Source organism: Ascaphus truei, chromosome 5 (assembly GCF_040206685.1).
Source record: "Ascaphus truei isolate aAscTru1 chromosome 5, aAscTru1.hap1, whole genome shotgun sequence".
Lineage (NCBI taxonomy): Eukaryota > Metazoa > Chordata > Amphibia > Anura > Ascaphidae > Ascaphus > Ascaphus truei.
In genome coordinates this window covers 123,387,617-123,410,021 of record NC_134487.1, presented here as the reverse complement: position 1 = coordinate 123,410,021, position 22,405 = coordinate 123,387,617, and the positions used below count along the sequence as shown (strand labels likewise).

General features: G+C 43.1%; 1 protein-coding gene across 4 annotated transcripts in view; it reads right to left on the bottom strand.

The window, feature by feature from the left end:
• The window catches only part of SLC41A2 (solute carrier family 41 member 2), a 176,420-nt gene that overhangs the window by 42,963 nt on the left and 111,052 nt on the right, over positions 1-22,405 (bottom strand). For all 4 annotated transcript variants that reach the window (XM_075600575.1, XM_075600576.1, XM_075600578.1 and 1 more), the window contains 2 exons: positions 19,680-19,811; positions 18,312-18,460 (listed from right to left, as the gene is read on the bottom strand). In XM_075600575.1, the coding sequence (XP_075456690.1) occupies positions 18,312-18,460; positions 19,680-19,811 (281 nt within the window). The remainder of the gene's footprint in view (positions 1-18,311; positions 18,461-19,679; positions 19,812-22,405) is intronic.

The following is a 22,405-nucleotide window of genomic DNA, read 5'->3' as shown; positions in this document are numbered from 1 at the left end:
GCACACACACACACACACTCCACCCTCCTCAACACACACACACACTCCACCCTCCTTAATGGCTGCCCGGCCTTGACCCCCCCCCCCGCCCTTCCTGGCCGCTGGCCCGCAACAACGGAACCCCCCCTATCACCACTCCGCGGGACCTCAACATCACCCTCTCTCCCGGTACTCCCTCTCCCCCGGTGCTCCCTCCCACAGACCGCTTCCCCCCCCCCCCCCAGAGCACGCTCTCGCCGCTCTCACCTTCAGGCCTAGAGGCCGCGCCCCCAGCTCACCATCCCCGCGCGCGCTGCTCCCGCTCTCTCAGTCGGGAGCTGCACGGGCCGCTGCCCACACCACCTCCTCACCTGAGCGTCTCAGCTCCGCCTCGCCGGGGGGAACGGAGACCGCCGAGGAACCCGAGGAGGAGGAGCGCGGCCCGGTGCGAGGTAAGTAACCGCAGGGGAAGGGATCTTTCACCCCCCCCCCCGGCCCTTCCCCCCCCCCCCCCCCCGGCCCTTCACCCGGCCCGGCGCTTCACCCCCCCGGCCTGGCCCTTCACCCGGCCCGGCCCTTCACCCCCCCGGCCCTGCCCTTCACCCCCCCCCGGCCATGCCCTTCACCCCCCCCCCCCGGCCATGCCCTTCACCCCCCCACCCCCCCGGCCATGCCCTTCACCCCCCCACCCCCCCGGCCATGCCCTTCACCCCCCCCGGCCATGCCCTTCACCCCCCCCATGCCCTTCACCCCCCCCATGCCCTTCACCCCCCCCACCCTGCCCTTCACCCCCCCACCCTGCCCTTCGCCCCCACCCTGCCCTGCGCCCCCGCCCTGCCCTTCGCCCCTGCCCTGCCCTTCGCCCCCACCCTGCCCTGCCCTTCGCCCCCACCCTGCCCTGCCCTTCGCCCCCACCCTGCCCTTCGCCCCCACCCTGCCCTTCGCCCCCACCCTGACCTTCGAGTACACCCTGCCCTTCGCGTACACAGACACACACACACACGTAGACACACACACACACGTAGACACACACACACACCTATACAGACACCTATACAGACACACGTATAAACACAGACACACGTATACACACAGACACACGTATATACACACACACAGACACGTATACACACAGACACACGTATACACACAGACACACGTATACACACAGACACACGTATACACACAGACACACGTATACACACACACACACACACACACGTATACACACACACATGTAGACACACACACGTGTACACACACGTATCACACACACACACGTATACATACACACGTAGACACACGTATACACACAGGCACACGTAGACACGCAGACGCACGCAGACGCGCGTAGACACGCACGCGCACGTAGACACGCACGCGCACGTAGACACGCACGCGCACGTAGACACGCACGCGCACGTAGACACCCACGCGCACGTAGACACCCACGCGCACGTAGACACGCACACGCACGTAGACACACACACGTACACGTAGACACACGTACACGTAGACACACACACGTACACGTAGACACGTACACGTAGACACGCACACGTACACGTAGACACGCACACGTACACGAAGACACGCACACGTACACGAAGACACGCACACGTACACGTAGACACGCACACGTACACGTAGACACGCACACGTACACGTAGACACGCACACGTACACGTAGACACGCACACGTACACGTAGACACGCACACGTAGACACGCACACGTACACGTAGACACGCACACGCACACGCACACACACACATGTACACGTATACTCACACACATGGAGTCATACACACACATGTAGACATACACACACACACACACACACACGTATACATACACATCATGTATACACACACACATGTATACACACACACACATGTATACACACACATGTATACACACACACACATGTATACACACACACACATGTATACACACACATGTATACACACACACACGTATACACACACATGTATACACACACAAACATGTATACACACACACAAACATGTATACACACACACACACACACACGTACACACACACACAAACATGTATACACACACACACACACACACACGTACACACACACACACGTACACATACACACGTACTTATACACACACACACACACACATACACATACAATGTATACACACAAACATGTATACACACACACAAACATGTATACACACACACACACACACACACACTATCCCCAGCACCACCACATCAGCACACCGGTATCCCATGCACCCCCAGCACACTGGCATTCTCGGCTCCCCACCATTCCCAGCGCCCATCAACACCATCAGCGCCCACACATTGGCACCTTCGCACCTCCCCCATCGGCACACCCACATCCGCACCCCCACATCAGCAAGAAACCCTCCCAAATCAGCACACCAATACAATCACCATCAGTACAGCCACAGCAGCAATACCACAGTACACCGCCATGGCCCGCGTGGACCACTCCCCACCCAAATGCCACCCCCACACCACAAACATCCCGGGCAACGCCGGGGCTCTCAGCTAGTGCTGCATAAAAGCCTGCCTATATCTTTAACGATTTCTAATATTTAATTTAATAATATTGCATAGGGGTTTTAGTTCTATAATTTAGCCACAGTATGATGAGCTTGTCCACCACAGCATGGTAACCCCAGATCAAGCGAATTCTGAGTTCTAATTCTATTAAAAAAAAGGACTGTGTCTATATCTGAGTTGAATTACGTTTATCTTTTCTTTTTTAATAAATCAGTTTTGTAGCATTAGATAATACTGCCTTTTTTTTAATTTTAAAATGCAAACCTTAATGCCATTTTTAATGAGGTTTAATATACTGAACATCTTTTGATTACTATGGCCCGTTTTAGCCCACCTCCTCAGCAGTGTAAGATATTTGCAACACTTTCTTATTTGTTGCCAATATTCCCAGCAGTTTGAGCAGCAAACTGTTACAATAGATAATGTTCCCATAGTAACATAAGAATACATTGTTGCTGCCGGGTTACACTGACTGAAGGATTGATTTGAAAAGGAAAGGCAGCCATTTAGTGAACCCTTTGGAAACAGGATTTTGCAGATGAATCACGGGAGAACCAATCGATTGTCAACTTAGGTAATTAGTTTTCAATAAAGGTAATTAAATGCTGCATATATAAAAACAAAACAAGATTTATTTATTTTTAGCTGCTTTGATTGCCTCTTTAAATTAAAAACAAACTATAAGTCAAACATGACTGCTCTGGGGTAAGCTTGGAAAAGCTTGTCAATATGTAATTAAAACCCCAATTTAAATGAAATATTGGAAATAGTGATATGCGGGATACGTAATAAGGGTTAATAATGATAAAATGTCGGTCCAGTAATGTGCCTTGTGTTTCTTTGCTGTTAAAATAATTTTCTGCCATAGGGCTTTCTACAAAATCCTATAACATAACCCTCATGTGAGAGTTTCATTTAATTGTAACTCAAACGCAATATTTAACTGCATTTCTTTAAATCGCACTGATTTTATTAAGATAGGAATGCAAGTTCAAAACACACATTTAAAAAAATATATATTTTTACTGGGTGCGATATTAACTTCAGTTCATCGGAGTCTGGTAAATCTAGGCCATAATATGTTACTCTCATGCTCTCCATATCCGTTACATACATAATGCACCAACTTTTCATTCTGTCTTTATCATGAACAACTTGGATTGGATGGTAACCTTTTGAGGGAAGGTATTCTCTACTTATGCTCTCTGTATTTTGTTCACCCATTTTGTACTGCTGTATCCACAATATATTTAATTTGTCTAAGCACAAATTAAACTGTCTTGACAATACAAGAATCAAGTCAGCAATGCCATACTCTAACATAGGGGTGCGCAAACTGGGGGTCGTGGGAGATTTTGCTGGGGGGCGGTCCGTTGCAGAGACCCCACGCTCTTCCTTGAGGCATTTTAATTAAAGGTCGGGGGATCGCGTGAGGCCTCTGCAACGCTATACTTACCTTGATTCAGACGCTCATTGACGCATCGCCATGGCAACGTGGCATCAAATGACGCCGCGGGTCACGTGACATGACCCAGAGCGTCATTTCACGCAGCTCTAAGGTAGGGCGGGGGGGGGGGGGGGCGGCTCCAGCACCGAGGCATGGAAGAAAGGGGGCGCAGCTGGAAAAGTTTGCGCTCCCCCCCTACAGTGCTTGGTACTGTCACTGTTCACTTAAGAAATCAGAGTACTAGAGCCCAGATCCAAGAGCTCCAGTATTGACTTAATGAGAAACTTAAGTTAACACCTTGTTAAGTGCTGACAGGGATCTTTCAAAGTTCACTAATGTAGTGTTACAGTAAGTGCTGGTTTCAGCCATAAAGGGCCTTGTATTCCCTATAATGGATATTAGTGTTAAAGATATGGAAAAGAGGTGTTCCCTCTAACAATGCCTACACAGAGCTCCAGTATAGTTAATTTGGGGATTTAACAATGCATAGTTAGGTCATATCTAAAGGTACCGATAGCTCCCTCCAGAGCCTGAAATATGGAGGAGAGAGAATGAACATACATGGGTGATATGCTAATTTAACTAATTTAAATACACTTTGCATATCCATATGTATGTATGTGTGTTTTTATTTATATAGCGCCATTAATGTACATAGCGCTTCACAGTAGTAATACACGTGACAATCATATAAATAACAAATAATACAAATAACAGATCATGGGAATAAGTGCTTCAGACATAAATATTAACATTTATGAAGAGGAGTCCATGCTCCGAAGAGCTTACAATCTAATTTGTAGGTAGGAAAAACGTACAGAGACAGTAGGAGGGCATTCTGGTAAGTGCGTCTGCAGGGGGCCAAGCTTTATGTATCATGTGTATAGTATTAGCCACGGTGCTACTCATATGCTTCTTTAAGCAAATTTGTGTTAAGGTGAGTCTTAAAGGTGGATAGAGAGGGTGCAAGTCGGGTACTGAGAGGAAGGGCATTCCAGAGGTGAGGGGCAGCCAGTGAGAAAGGTTTAAGGCGGGAGAGGGCTTTAGATACAAAGGGGGTAGAGAGAAGACATCCTTGAGCAGAACGCAAGAGTCGGGATGGTGCATAACGAGAAATTTGGGCTGAGATGTACACATACAGGGAAACCCCCCCCTTTTTTTGTTCCATCTGGGGAAGACACATGATATAAGTTTTTTTCAAATTTTTCAATTTTTGATTTATTATTAATTTTTGAATATCATTTTTTGAATTTTGTTTGAAAATTCGTTTATCAATCAACAAAGATTTGCATATCTACATTCTTATATTCCTTATATCTGTGTAATGGACATGGAGGAATTAGAGGAGACTGATACCCCCAATATCACCAGTGATTATGTTTCCAATTACTTGGACAATACTCAAAGATCAAAAAAAGCAAAACGTATGTTTGAAAATTTACCAAATCCAGATTGTGAGGACTCATCGGATCTTCATGATCTGTTCTTAAAATTTAGTAAATTACTCATTACTGATACTCGAATTTATTGGGACCTCATATTTTTGGAAAACTATCTACTGTTGAAAAGAATCCCCAGGGGGTTACGGGTGAAAAAGTCCCCTACATTTGGCTTTATCAATCAGGATTTTGAGAGAGAGTGGAAAATGATTCTCAATGATTGCTCCTCCAAATTAATATCCCTGATTGTTAAAGCCAAGTCTAAGGAAAAACTGGACTTGGAAAAAGAGATTAAGCTATCACAAAAACATCTAGCCAAGTTCTCCAAAATGGAGGGTTTCAGAGCATTGGACACTAATTTGGCAAAGTCTGTTAAAGATTTTGAAAAGGACATTTTAGAAAAGAAACAACAAAAATTTGAACGAGATAAGCTTGACTACGAGCGCAACCAAGTGTACTTATGGGAAAGGTCTACACCCAATAGAAGGTCCAGCCGCACGACACACCCTACTCACTCTACACCAGAGGACAAAATTAATAACCCTTGGGCAAAAAAATCTATCCTGAAATCTAAAGCAGACTCTGATACCTCAGATACAGAATATCTTGGTCACACAGTCTCCTTCTTTAATGCACATGAAGAGGAGAACATACAGTCTGAGGCAGAAGCACCTAAGGAACAACGCCCTTTCTGGGAACGTAAACAAAGGGATAGATCTTCAGATTACAAACCGCGTCCATCTACCTCATCTGAACCTACAAACCACACAACAGCTTCAAAAAACTCAAAAGAACAAGACGGGGCAAGAAAACCAAAAGCTCAATACAAGGGAGCACCCTCCAAAAGAAAGAAGAATTTTTAGGAGAAGAAAGTGCAGTTATCAATATTTCTAATGTAACGTTAACAAAAGATGAACTATCATTACTTAATAAGGGTATGGGTTTTGTACCAGATACCAACTTTGACCTTTTTCAAACAATGGTTGATTTAAACAAATTTATCAGAAAATGTACACTGAAAAAGTTTTTTAGTGATAAGATTATCAACAAGGCTGAGGATCAATTTGTTAACACTGTATCAGTTGAACCTGAATGTATTACTACTAATGTTGATACACATTTTTCAGATGTTACAATGCATGATTCTAATTGTATTCAATCTAACATTTTCTCATTTAAGGAACAATGTCTTATCCGGGACTTAGAAGACCTAGATACTAACCCTATATCTGACTCTGAATATCATTACAATTTCTTGGGAAGATCTAGCTCGGGTCTTAAGAAACAATTATTATTCTATCCCACCTTTGTCAAAGGCAAACATCTTTCCACTTTTGAAAACCTTGTGGAAAGAGACTTAAGATTATTACAGAAAGGTTTTTCTTTCAATACAGGTTACTGTGATACAAAAAACGGTAATCTCAGTTATGATGAATCTATAGCTCTCAATAATCTAAAATGTAATAAATCCTTAATAATAAAAAATGCCGACAAAGGAGGAGCAGTGGTAGTGCAGCATAGGGATGACTACCTTAAGGAGGCATTGCGCCAACTTCGGGATGTGTCTTCCTATGCTGTACTACCATCTGATCCTACCATAGGATACCAGAGGGAACTCAGACACTTGTTAGACTTGGGTTCAATGCTAGGAGTCCTGAACGATAATGAAATGGATTATCTGTACAAACCCTTCCCTGTCACACCCGTGTTTCACCATCTCCCGAAGATTCATAAGACATTGGTCTCCCCACCTGGGAGGCCAATTGTCTCCAGTATTGATTCTTTGGGAGATGGTGTCTCACGGTATGTGAATCACTTTCTCCAGCCCATGGTACAAGAGCTCCCGTCCTATATTAGAGACAGTACTCATTTAATAAATACACTGGAAGACTTCAAATGGAAAAGCAATCTACTCTGGGTGACATTAGACGTTACGTCTTTATACACCGTGATATCCCACGAACATGGTTTGACAGCTGTGGATTATTTCTTAAATAAATCGGATTTATCACCAGCACAAAACACTTTTATTTTGGATGCAATTCACTTTCTACTCACTCACAATTTCTTTTTGTTCAATGGGGTTCACTATCTCCAGACACGTGGAACGGCGATGGGGACAAGCTTTGCCCCCTCTTACGCCAACCTTTTCATGGGTTGGTGGGAGCGGTTCCACGTGTTTGGAGACCTGAACATTTATAGGGAGCACATTTTATTTTATAAGAGGTATATCGATGATTTGTTGTTTGTTTGGGAGGGTGACGTCACCACTTTACACAAATTCATTTCATTATTAAACACTAATAGCTTTAATCTCACTTTCACCTATTCGTTTCATATACAACACATTAATTACTTAGATCTCTGCTTATATGTGGACACAACTTTAAATATTCAAACTACACTATATCGGAAACCCAACTCCAGAAATACTTTTCTGAGACCCAGCAGCTGTCATCCTTCAAACATGTTCCGGGGAATACCCAAGAGTCAATTCATCAGAGCTCGGAGAAATTGCTCGAGTGAGTCTGACTATAATCATCAAGTAAATGACCTATATTCAAGGTTCCTCAAGAGAGGTTACAAAAAAGCGGATCTGGACAGATCATTAAAGGAAGTATCCAACTTAGACAGAAGTTTATTGTTGAGGAAAGAACAAAGACCGAATAGGGACAATGTTAGCCCCTCATTTATTACCCCGTATAGCAAACAAGCACCAATAATTAAAAATATTCTAAAAAAACACTGGAATGTGCTGACCCTAGATCCAGTATTGAAACCACACATCATTTTGGGTCCCAACGTTGTGTATAAACGAGCCAAAACTTTGTCCAATAGCCTGTCCCCAAGTCTCTTTGAATCTAATGATGACAAAAAAGCAGTCCCCAATTTACCCCTCGGTACATACTCTTGTACACATTGCAAGGTATGTTCAAAAATGAAAAATGGCAAACAATTTTGCTCATTTAATTCTGGTTTAAATTACAATATAAAATCTTTCATAAATTGTAATTCCACATTTGTAATTTACCTTCTGCAATGTGGATGTGGGCGACAATATGTCGGGAGAACAACAAGATGTTTAAAAGTCAGAATTTTAGAGCACTTACGTCTTATACGGATGGGTGATCAGAATCACCCAGTGTCTAACCATTTCCATAATTGCTCACTAGGTAATACTAACTCCTTTTCATTTCAAGGAATTGAAAAAATACCTATCCTCCCAAGAGGTGGTGACAGGACTAAGTATCTAGACAGACGTGAATCCTATTGGATTTTCACCCTAAAGACCAGAACACCCCTGGGTATGAACACAGAGTGGGATCTAAGTCATTTTTTATGATTAATTTTATGAATATATCATAATAATTGATCTTAATCCCCCCCCCCTTTTTTGATTAACAAATGTATTTACCAATTCAAAAATTAATATTAATAAGTTAACAATTCTGATTGATTATACCTGTATTTTTCTTTAATAGATCATTTTCTAACTAATCAATTTTTTATTAATCCCAAGTTTATGAATATTTTTTATATTGATTTCGTATATACATGTTGTTATAAAATGGGCCCTCATTGATTATAGTTATATTAAATATTGTTTGGTATTGTTTAATATTAGTTATGCAATCCCAGTCTGTGTTCATGTCGTAATCAAAGTATATATGACACATAATAGGTATCATATTTCTCCTCTTTTAGATGTATTATAAATTCAAATGTATATTGTACTTCAAGTTTTCCATTTCAACAAACTGTTTTTGATTATAATGTAATAGTACTATATATACATCTGTTTTGCAAGCCTCCATGAACTAGCAAGGTTCTATTTCGGTCCCAGGAATGGGTATGGTATTGTAATTGTATCTGTTTAATATTATAATATATTATTCATTGGAAGTATATAGATTAAATCTTTACAATGATATATATTATGCCTAGACTGGGAGTCTGTGACTTAATGTTCTAATGAGTCTCTTGGTAAAACTCGGTTTGTGAAATTATATTAACCAGCCATTGATTTGGTTTTTTACTGTTTGTTTACATATTATGTTTCACTAATAAAGTTTTGTGTTGTAAAAAAACTATTAGGATCACGTGACATATCCCGAACTAATGGAGATGGACGCTGCGTCAGCGTGATTAGCCTACGTGCCGCACGCTGATGACGTCATCCCTATGATGCGACGGAGGTCACGTGGCAGCCCCTGTGTACTGCCCGATACACCCTGATCCCTGTGAATGCGCGTCACTCTGCCGCGACTGCTTGCAGCTGTCGGCGCATGACGCCGCAACCCAGTTGATTAGAAGTGTTTAAGGTGGGTATAAATAGGCTGTTATTTTACTCTTGCTTCACCTTGATAAAGTACTATTGTACGAAACGCGTAGGTGCGTTCTATCTGTTCTATTTTTGTTCCCTGTATGTGTTTGCTGGCTCAATACACTTTTTGATAATACTACTGCGGAGTGGCCTGGTTTTGTTTTCCCTGCTTCACATTGCAGGGCGTTTGCAGCTGTGCTCTATCTACACCAACTACCCTCCTGGACTTCCTATCTGATGGACTGCACGCTACTGATTCTGAGAGTGCCCCCCCGGATGCGCAGGTAAAGTGCCAATGTGCCTTATCTAAACCCTGCTATTCAATGGACATAGTTCCTTCCTTATATACTGTTAGGGTGATTATTGTGTACATCACAGTGGCTGTCCCAACTGACTCCACTTGTCACTTCCCCTACAGTTGTTACGCATTATTGCTTTATTGAGGGGCACTCCGTCGTCGCCAGACCACCAAGCCTATGGTCTCAATTACAATCATGTTACAGAAGTTACCGGTCTGATTCTGAGCACCACACATACCATATCTCCTTGAGATGTAAGGAGGGGCAGAAGAGTGTAAAGTTTTAAAAGTGAGGAGGAGAATTGAGTGCGAGATGTGGGATTTGATAGGAAGCCAGGAGAGGGATTTCATCAAGGGAGACGCGGAGACAGATTTAGGAAAGAGCAGAGTGATTCTGGCAGCAGCGTTTAGGATAGATTGTAGTGGAGACAGTTGAGAGGCAGGAAGGCCGGACAGCAGGAGGTTACAGTAATCAAGACGGGAGAGAATGAGGGCCTGAGTCAGAGTTTTAGCAGTCGAGCAACAGAGGAAAGAGCATATCTTTGTAATATTGTGGAGGAAAAAGCGACGGGTTTTAGATAAGTTTTGAATGTGAGAGAGGAGTCGAGTGTGACCCCTAGGCAGCGTGCTTGGGCTACTGGGTAAATGATAGTACTTCCAACAGTAATGTGGAAGGAGGTACAGTAGTAGGGCCAGGTTTGGGAGGCAGTATGAGGAGCTCTGACATATGACATAGCATATGAGATATAACTTCTATATACAAATATATTTGGGGTCAATACAAGGAGCTTTCAAAAGCACTATTCATCCAAAGGGCAGTACAAACAACACAGGGTCATCCCTTAAGGTTGGAGGAAAGGAGATTTCACCAGCAACAAAGGAAATGGTTCTTTACAGTAAGGGCAGTTAAAATGTGGAATTCATTACCCATGTAGACTGTGATGGCAAATACAATAAATATCTTTTTTTTTTTTTTTTTTTTTTTTTTTTTTATAGAAAGGTATACCGGGATATACTAAATAAGTAAACATGAGAAGGATGTTGATCCAGGGAGAAATCAAAATACTGGAAATACAAATATAGGATAAATATCTGTCATCTAAATGTAACATACAGTAGGCTGAAATCAATGGACATATGTCTTTTTTCAACCTCATCTACTATGTATCTTAGGTGAGCTCCTTTTTCTGCAAAGGTGTCTCCACGTTTTGTCTAAAGGTATTTTTGGGGGGATAAATATAGCACCTGGGACTCTAGGTGAAATAGGTCTCTCTCTGCAGTGCTAACTTAACATGGCGTTACGCCTATGCCATGGAGATGACTAACGGCTACTGTTTTTCCATATAATTAGCTTTGTGGATTCGTGTTTACCTCAGGGAACAGAACATCCGTTACTGATTTTGATAACAATACATTATGAGCCGTGACTTAAGGGAGCTTTGTAGATTTGGGCCTAAGTATGGAAAAGAATAATTCCAGAATGTAATTATTTCCCACTGGTTTAAGCCACCAAGATCTTTCTTTAGCTCTCCATGTATTTCTAGCTATCTGTGAATGGAGAGTGCCAAACACTTACTCATACTGGATTGTTGGAAAGTGATTTGAACGAGATGTGACTGTCCAGCCTTTTCCTGTACATCTTATAGAGGCTTAAAACGGACATGTTTGATGACGTTCTAACTAAACTGTGGAGAACATGAGCCAAGAACAAAGCTGCATTAAATACTTGCAGCAACGTGTCAGTATCAATTTTTATTTGAACATATATGGGATAATGTATCAAAGTCTCCCGGTTGCAATAATGGGGCAAAAGTGGAGCGACAAAAACACCAAATATTCCACAGGAAACAATGAACGAAAAAACAAAACAACAAAAAAAGATGAGCAGGGCCTGGCTCTTTTAAAGCAACAACACTCCATTGCACCCTATTTTCTCGGGGGCTTGAACCAAGGAATCTGCTAGGACTGCGGCATGCAACTATTGCTGTGTAGACCTTTTACTGCATTTTTCCAAGCTGGGCACCTTCCTGTCTGAGTCAACCAGTCACTGTTGGGCTTGCTAAAAGCTTCATGTCGGACGCCATTTTCTGTTCAGCAATATACACATAAAAATAAATTATGTATATATCAGACAAGGTTCTAAAAAACAGCCTGCAAAAATCCAGCACGGATCTACTGATAGTGACAGAAATGTCCCCAGACTGAGGAATGGATGCGTAAAGAGTTGAGGGAAGGGGATGGGTAAAGTCATCCAGGGACCCCAGTTTGAGTAGGCCTACCCTTAGATTAGCATATGCCAACACCATGGAAGCGAATTAGACCTCTGTTGGGACATCTTAAAATCATATTTTCAATTATGAACAATAATTGCTTAATTAATCTGCTAAAACAATCTATAGAGCAAATGAGCCAAGTTCACAAGTTTTTAAAAATTCATGTGGATAAAATCTAATAAGAAGAAACTGATTTCAAAAAGTAGGAAAAAATGAAAATACCAGAGTCCATCCTAATGTTCTACTGTGGTCTCCCAAGCCTAATGTACTTTCTGAAACATCATGAACATGCAACTAACAAGATTCTGCAAAGAGAATTGCAAAGGAGTACATTAGGTATGACCAGGGCCACCGACAGGGAGGAGAGCGGGGACAAATGTCCCATGCCCGGTGGCTGCGGGGGGCCCGGTAGGCGCTAGAATTTGGTCCCTAGTTCTCCCCAGCTGTTGCAGGCCTCTCCAGTGAGCACCGGAAGTTAGGCCCGCGGCCTGCCTATCTGGCTCCGGTGCACGCTGGAAGCCAGACCCTGCTGCCTGCTTCTCTCCCTCTATTCCTCCGGTGCATGCCGGAAACTGATACAGCAGGCCCTATCCAGAAGTCGGGCCCAGCTTCTGTACACAGCAGCAGAGCTCTGACTGAGATACCCCCCAAAGGTAAGGGATATTTTTTATTGTACTTTGGGTAGGATCTGTGTGGAATTGTGTGTGTGTGTATGTTGAGGGGGGGGAGGGATTGTGTGGGGGTATTATATTGTGGGAGGGATGTGTGTATATGTGTCGGGGTGGATTGAGTGTGTGTGTTATTGTATTGTGTTTGTGGGGGAGGATTATTGTATTGTGGGAGGGATTTGTGTGCGTATGTGTGTGTGGGGGTATCGTGTGTTTGTGTTATTGTAGCGCGTGTGTGTGGAGGTTATTGTTTTGTGTGGGGGGGTTATTGTATTGTGGGGGGATTTTTGAGGAACTCTGTGTATGTGTGTGGGGGGGATCATGTGTGTGTTATTGTAGTGTGTGTAAGGAGGGTTATTGTATTGTGTGGGGGATTTGTGTGGAATTGTTTGTATATGTGTGTGGGGGATTGTGTGCGTGTTTTATTGTTGTGTGTGTGTATTATTGTAGTGTGTGTGGGGGGTTATTTTATTGTGTGTATTGTGGGGGAGGGACGTGTGCGTGTGGCATGGGGGGAGGGTAGAATGAGTGTGAGAAGGGAGGGATTGAGAGAGCGGGATTGAGTGAGAGGGGAGGTCACTGAGTGATAGCGGAGGGGACGAGAGAGGGGGAGTGAGGAAGAGGGGTGAGAAAATACATGAGAGAGATGAATAGAGGGGGGAGGGGGCGAGAGCAAGGTGGTGTAAATGAGGGGGGGGGGGCATGCAAGGCAGCCGACACACTGGGGGGGTCCCAATGGAATCTCAAGTCCTGGGACCTGCGAAAGCTGTCGGCGGACCTGGGAATGCCTCTTTTAGCACTTTCACTGGTGGTTTGGTTTTGATCCCCCCAAAAATTGTCTTTTGGACATGGTTTTTGCTCTTGAAAAATGTGTGTTTTCATTTTGGCATAACTCGTTTTGTTTTGGTTTCAGATTTTAAAAAAAAATTCTGGAAAAAATCTAAGTAAGCAGGAAAATAAAAAATAACATCATAAAGCATGAAAAAATGCTTAAGAGTATAAAACACTGTCCAGCACCTTGATGTACAATAGCTGACCAAATATGGTCAGATAGCCTTCCCTCATGATGGAGATACCCATATTACGGCATCTACGTTATCCAGCGGTTGGAAGGAAATACAGCCCTGCATCTCTTACCTTCAGCGCTCCGGGAAGAAGCTGGAGAGACTGAGGGACGGCTGCAGATGGGATCAGAGACGGCTGAGCAGCTCATCTAAAAGGTTAGTATCAGTTTCTCTCGCCCAGCAGATGGCCCATCAAGAGAAGGATTAACGCTTCGGGAATCCCATTCAGAAGCATGAACCCCTGCAGTGTTAATCCTTCTGGGCCGCAAACCTTGCTGTTCTTACAGCCGTGATTGGGCCCGGTTGTCTGCATTTCCCCCCCCCCCCCAGCCACAAGAATAGAAAGTCTTGCCACATCTGTATGTCTCAAACTTTTACCCTTCCCTGACAAGTAATTGAGGTTGAGGTTCTGCACAGATTCAGAAAAATACTTCTCCTCAGAGTCCTCCTTCTCCCTCTCATTTGTAGCTTGAAAGATGGTGCACACTTTCCTACACATCTCTTATCCCTGTTGGGTAAACTAAACAACAGTAACACTAGGTTACTGCAAAAATGTAATAAATAATTCTTCGGCATCCAAATTCGGTGTTAACTGCCATTGATCTGAATGTCAGTTAAAGCTGGATAGAGGTGTGACACCCTCGCCTCAGCGCTTCGTGAATCTTGGTTTAGCAATACTATCTTGATTACCTTGTCCTTCGTCAATGCTGATGGGTTTCTAGATCCACAGGGGCAGAGTAGTCCCACTGATTTACAATATCAGCAAGTTTCCTGGTCATGGCTTTCCCAGGTTTGTACCACATGTTGACATTTTCTCTTTCTCACTGTGACAGCTGTGTTGAGATATACTTTCCTTCATTACAGTATTCACACCCTGTTTAGCTTTACATGTGGACATAGCTGCTTTTCTTTGCTTTTGGCTACAGACTTAAAGGGCTTTGGCTTTCCCACATACACTGGTGGCCTAGTGGTCAACTGCTGGGGTCCACTGGTGTTATGGTATCGTCCATGTCAAAAGTAATTAGAGTAGAGCTACATGACGTAGCTACATCTGCCTTCGACGTTCTACAGCTATGACCAGACTTACCATTCCCGACGTGCGATCACGGAGGATTAACACTGTGTGAGGTCCCATTGAAAGGAATGGACCCCCCACAGCACCGTGGCAGCCGCCTTCTACCCCAGTACCCCGTTTTTTCAGCGTTTCGGTCTCAGTGCCGATAACAGTGAGTCTGGGTCCAGTGGCATAGCTAGACATGCGCGGGGCCCCAGGCAAAAAAATATTCAGGGCCTCATTAATATTAATACTGACTGCAACTTTTTTCTCCCTCCCCCATCCTCTCCCTCATCATCCCTCCCCATAATCATCTTTCCCCCTTCTCTTCATCATTAGTCCCCCTCATCATCAGATCTCCCCCAATCCCCCTCAACATCATCAGATTTCCCCCAGCCCCCCATATCATCATCGGATCTCCCGCAGCCCCGCTCATCATCATCATCAGACCCGTAGAGACAGGTGGGTGGGTGGGGGGGGGGAGGTTGAGGGGAGGAGAGCGGGGGTCCGGGCTATAGCTACGCCCCTGGTTTGGTCACGTCTGTACCTGTCACAGACTCACAAATATAAACAAAATTGTCTTTTAACGTTAAAATGTGAGCAACAGGTAACCCACTAAAAATAAAAAAAGGTACCCTAAGTGTAGTTTGAAAGATGGCGCAAACTGTGAAATAAATCGCTTATCGCTCTACTAAGTCACCACAATAATTAGATTAGTACATGTAGTAAACTCAGTTTTATTTGTACAAGTGTACAGTAGCTTGAAAGATGGTGGAAACTGTGACATATCTTTTATCTCTTATCCTTGTTGGGTAAACTAAACAATGGTAACACTAAGTTACCCCTATGGGAGAAGCGCAGGGATTCACTTTCTGTTTTGCACATTTGTATGGCCATTTGCTTCACTAGCTGCATGCTCTTTACATGGAGAAGCGCAGTGATTATATTTGTTTTACATTATTTGTTGGGCCGATTTTAATCCTTTGCAGCACGCTCCTAGAGGGCAACACTACTATGGTGTAATTGAATATATTTAGCAAATCACCTGCAACTGCTTATTGAGCAGTTTGTGGCAGGCCAGCCCCTCCTCTTCTAGGTATATAATCTCCTAGCAAGGTCCCCTTATTCCACTTCACTTACATGTGAGTATCTGTACTGGTATATACCAGTTTTTAATTGCACTAGGTTATACAAGCATATGCTTTGATATTTTAACCCCTTCTGGGCTTATTTCACATAACACTAGTATGCATTTAGCGTAGGGACCTGCTAAAGAGACTTACCTTGACGTGGTTAGCAGGCTTGGCATTATTTGATCAAAGGATGTATACCAAAAGTCTCCTTTTTTCTTATAGGTATTTACTGTACACCATACATATATATATATATTCCCCATTGATTGCTATCCCTATGGGAGAAGCGCAGGGATTCACTTTCTGTTTTGCACATTTGTATGGCCATTTCCTTCACTAGCTGCATGCTCTTTACATGGAGAAGCGCAGTGATTATATTTGTTTAACACTAAGTTACCCCAACAGTTATATCCGTATTTGTTGCTCTGTAAAATTGATAATAGATTGCAACTATAGTTAAAATTGAGAAAAAGCCCTTTACTGCACAAAGTATATGCACCATAGTCTTTAAATCCTGTTTCTTTAATGAGTTTTACATTTTGTTTAACAGTTAGATTTTTGTGCTCCTCTGCTTTTATAAGATTAACACATCACTGGAGCTCTCGCATGTAGAAGAATTACTGAGCTTAATTTTTTGCACAGCTTGTGCTTTTTTTTAAACTAATTTCTGTATTCATTCTAAAGCTAAATCAGGGAAATCCAGGCAAAAAGTAAACAGACAGCTCATGGATTTCTATGCCAAGGACAGAAAAAAATAAGAGTATAATTATTGCTACAGTCACCATTAGAAACCATACATACTGTATTTGGCACTGTTTTTTTGTTTTTGCAAGCAATTTCATTTCTTGCGATTAGAAGATTTTATGAAATGTTATGTCTATGAGAGTTCAATCCCTTTCATAATATAATCCTAACCAAACACAATGCAGAGCACAGAAATGTTACTGAGCTCAATCAACCTTGTCTAACACATACAAGTATATTTCTATTACTGTACATTACAATTCGTTTGCAGGAGTGTAATAAATAAATAAACAAATTCTGACTTGTAGTGTTTTGAATTTGAGTTGCACACTGGCATTGTCATTGTTTGCTAGTGTAACCGTCCTCCTTGAGGGTTACTAAAGGGTTCGAGTGTATCGGGACCCACCCTGTGTTGCCATGGGATCATGATGTCACAGAGAGTATACAGAGGAGGGGAAGGTTCGAGAAGGTTAGGTTCCCAGGAGGACAAGAGAAGGGGAGCCTCTGGGAGAAGAGATAAAGCTGTTCCTAAAGTAATAACCCAGACCAGGTCTCTTTTATTTGGTTGTGTTGAAGATAGGGACAGAGCCCCTGAGTTAGGATCCCAGAGGAAAGCAGATGGAGTTCTACAGATCTTAAAGATAGGAGAACGGCATGTCACAGAGGGCCTCAGGAAAGAGGGCTCCCGGGTGTCGGTGGATCTGCTCTAACCACAGGTCCGCATTCAGATTCCTCATCAGCGGGTATGGAAGTGGCAGTTCCCAAACAGGCTAACGGTCTTGTGAGCAATTACAAAGGACCCCCCTGGTTTTCCCCTAGGGGCCCAGGTAACCCGGGTTAATACAGAAGGTGGTACTGAAGTAATAAAGGGGGCCGGGTCCGACATAAGCTAGGAACTAAGTGAATACACCTCCATTGTAGTGTTAAGTGTGGGCACTAATGGGAGCAACAGAAATCCTGTATGTTTGTTAAAAAGAAGCACAACGTCTATAGTTTGAATGTGAACGGCCCACGTGCCTGGGAACCAGAGTAAAAGACTGTTGTATTACAAAAGTTCTGGCGCCCATTATTATTCATTCATGCTACCTTATCGCTCAGCCGCCTGAAGCCAGCACCCTGACTCGAGGTAATCCATGCGGAGTAGCCAAACAATGTAAACTCCCTAAGAGCTGGGCAGGGAGGGTTACACTAATGTACACATTACAAACAGTGACAAATCAGATCTAGATAAATGTGACTTAAAGTCAGATGCTAGGAATGGCACAGTGTACACCTCCAGGGACTTATGACTTATTTCAAAGGTGAAATTGGTAGTGCTTACCTGTAGCAACGCCGCCAATAAATAAACTGCTATGAAGATGGGGGTCAGGGATGTGTGACCGCTCTTCATTAAATAGATGGTGTATAGAAAAATTAAATGTCCGGGTACCACTAGAAGGAGAAGAACTTGAGCCGATTTATTATTTACTCCTGCAAAATAAAACACATTGCCTATTAAAGCAGAGGGGCTTTGAATGATGAAGTTGTCAACTCAATGAAATCATATTTATTTTTGCTTTCATCTTAAATGTCATTATTCATTCTGTCTTCTTAAAACAGTATATTTTGTGAGTTAAAAGCACCCATGGAGCAATCCCTGCTCACCTCCTCCTCTAAGGTGCAGTCCCTCCTTCTTGGTCCACTCCCCCCCCCCCTTTTCTTTTTTTTAACATAGACGGGAAGAAGGAAGTCCCTGGAGCAAACAAAACACTCAGCTCCGGGAGAACCAGATTCCAGAGATATTTACCAGAGAAGCTGACAGCGTCCCCTCCAGGGAAAGCAAAATGGTGGTTTAAATCTCCTGCGCTGAGCGGGCCAATAGAAAGCTGCAGTGGAATCCTATTGGCCTGCGTTACGCGGGGGATTTTTATATCCCAGAAGTATATGCGACACCTTTACCGGTGAGCATCTGGGGAAGCATGGTGTCTCCCTCGCTCTCATACTCACATGGCTGCTGTCCCACACCCACAGCTGCCCCTACCAACCACTGTGGCCAAGCACTGCCATCTACAGCATTCATACCCTCAACTCCTGTCTCTAAGTCCAACATATCACTTAGATTGTAAGCTCTCCGGGGCATAGATTTTCTTTCCTATTGTCTGACTTTATGCTTGTTTGCACTTATTGTATTATAATTCCCTATAATGCATTGTCTTTTGTAAAGCGCTATGTACAATCGTTGTCACTGTATACATAAAAATATACATACATACATTCCATAAATTTAAACATATAGTAGACACAGTTACTTGTGTAAAGAAATTACATTTACACTGATATTTGTTATGGCACTATATTGTATTGTGGTTATTGAGATGAGCAAAATTGCTACAGAGTTTAACAAATTAATATATGCAGTCCCTGTTTTGAAAAGATTAAGGTCCATATTTACCAAGTGATGTTAAACTGTAAAGCACTTTACAGCCCAGTCAATTAAATTACAATGATGTAAGGTTCCTTACAGCTTGGCACCATTACATTTAGAAATAAAGCACAACAGTATTATGGCATGCAATGCACTGTGGAAGTCAAAAGGATGGTGAATGTGAATACTGTATACAGTAAAATAATAATGTATCATTTCATTACAGAGCTGTCCTAGAAAAGCATAAACACATAAGGAGAAAAAGAGTCCTCCTGAAAAGCATACCTGTTCCACAAAAGGTCCTACATGGACAGTAACAACCTTTGGCATCTTCTGGTAACTCCCCAGGGATGCTGTATAAATGCAGATGGGTAGAAATCCTACTTGCCTGAATGGCTACTAAGTTACCACCAATACCTACAAAATAAGTGACGAATTAGGAGAATTAGAAGAAAAGTACAAACTAAACAGTGAAATAAATAGTCTGATGCAGCAGATATCACGTATTACAACTACTAAATTAGAGACCTTTCATTTGATGTCCTCTTGGTATTGTTGGTGGTAGTGTCATAAAGGAGATTTGTCCATCTTTACTGGATAAAAAAAATCAGCACACCGATTTTTGCGACTCATTTAAAGACCACAGGGTAGATTTATGCTATCACATGGCCGTTATTGAGTGATTGTGGATATTGCGCTTTTGCGAATCCTATATCATGCATTCATGTGGTATCGTTATATGACATGTTATAACATCCCTTTGTGTGTAGGTAATTTGTTATATGTGTGTAATGTTTAATGTATTCAGCCCTTTTGTATATGTTTATTATGACTATGACTGACTATTATGACTATGACTATGATTAGCTATGATCTCTTAGACCTGCCCATAACTTTGGGTCATCCAATTAGGAAGTTCTTTTCAGTATATATAGAACCTCTGTTCTAGCAGTAAACACACCCCTTGACGAAGCGTATTGACACGCGAAACACGTTGAGGTGAGTGGTCTACTGGTACAGGATGCAATACGCAGTGACGCCACAGGTCTTAGTGTCTCGTCTCCCCCAGCCTTAGGCTACGGCCCCAGTGCCTGCGAATCAGTGAGCTGCAGGGGAAAAGGGGGGGGGGGGGAGTTTTGTGACGGGGGCGCGGCCGTGACATCACCCGGCAGGTTCGCCCTCATTGGCTGAACCGTCGGGGGCGTGGCCTAGCGCTCCATCGCGAGTCCTGCTCTCAATTTTCTTGAGAGCATGAGTTTCTCTCGTCGCAGCGCAACGCCCCCGGCCACATTGTGGGGCGGCTCTTGTCCCTGCAGTGTCCGCCACAGCGGGTGCTGCAGTAGCCAGCGGGGACCTGGCCTTAGAGAGGGTTTTGCCCATACGAGCTCCGATTATCGGTCTCTTAGGTGCTCTGGACTTTAAGTGCCTCCCCTGTCTGCCTTATTACGCTCTTGCGAAGCGTGAGCATCAGAGGGAGTCCACGGAACATCTTGTCAGGAGGTGCGAAAGACTGTGGAATGCTGTTTGTCCCCCTATTTTTACATTGTAAGTTTTTATCTTGTTCATATTGTTTATAAAGTGTTTTATATGTGGAATTGAATCTGCCTTTCTTTTTGCGCTCTTCTTTGTGTGTTTGTCCTTATCTTTCAGTTTTCCCCATTTTGATCGTGGGAGAGCAGCAGGATCGGTATCAATTCTGGATATTCTTGGAGGTCCTAGGATCAGCGCAGACCCCAACCCCCGATAGTTGGCTTTTGCGACCCCACCCCATAGTTCTATAAAAGGTTCAAAAGAAGACCCAGGGTGGGACTGACATTTGAATAATTAATATCTTATCCCCGCCCTATGAAAACATTGGGTATTAATGTTTAAAAGCATTTGCAGGAGAATCTCTTCTTTTTATGTAACTAACTATTGTAATCATACATTAACTGTCATTAATTCAATTTGGTCCAACATGGGCTGCACTATTAATTATAAACATCAAGTCACATTGGCAATGAAGGGAGGTCAGGCATATTTTTTAGCTCAGCCCAAATCACTGCAATTTGGGAATCGCTGCACCATAATCATTTGTAAACTCTTTCTAGATATCTGTTAACAAAAAAAAACACTGACTACAGTTAACACCAAGTGCTAAACTAAACATGTTGTGTGCATGCATAGATACTTTCATTTTATTTAGCACTAAACCATCTACAGTATAATCCAAGGAGAGAACTAAGATGAAACTGGATAGAATAGTTTACTTTTTAAGAAATGACAGGAAGCATGTAAAATATAAATCTTTTCCCCAACAAGCCGGTATTGTAGCGGAAATGTTTTTTCTATATAAACTGGGCAATATTCCACAATATTCAATCAATGCTTTCTATAAAAAAAATAATAATGATTTTGATTGTATTCATCTCACATAACAAATCAAGTAATGTTTTTCATCTTATTGTTTGACATTTTGAATGGTGTGGTTTTTACATTACTTTAACCAATAAAAAAAAATATACAGTATATATAACGTCATTCAGCTTGTTTATTCTATTTCCCACAGGTTGGCACTTATAATAAATGAGAAACCCCAACAGAGTATAGTGAAACCACAAAGCAAATAATAAAGAATAAAGCCACTATTACTTTAATCAAAGGAATCTGCTGATACAGTCTAAGAGCAGGGCTGTCTTAACGTATGGGCATGCTGGGCAGTTGCCCGGGGGCCCCACAGCATATGGGGGCCCCACGCGCCCAGCCCATGCGTGCCCACCAATGCTCTCCGCCCGGAACCCCGGCTAGCTCTTAGGGTTGCCAGGTGTCCGGTATTTGGTTCCCCTGTCCGGTAAAATATGAGAGACTAGTTGAGAGACCCGGCGTTGCCTGGGATTAAAGTTTCCCGCTCCCTCCTCTCTCCACTCCCCCTGTCTCTTTCTCCGCTCCCCCAGTCTTTCTCCACTCCCCCCCCCCACGCAGCTCCGGTCTACCGCCCCCCCTGCGCAACTCCGTTCTCGTGCCCCCCCCCC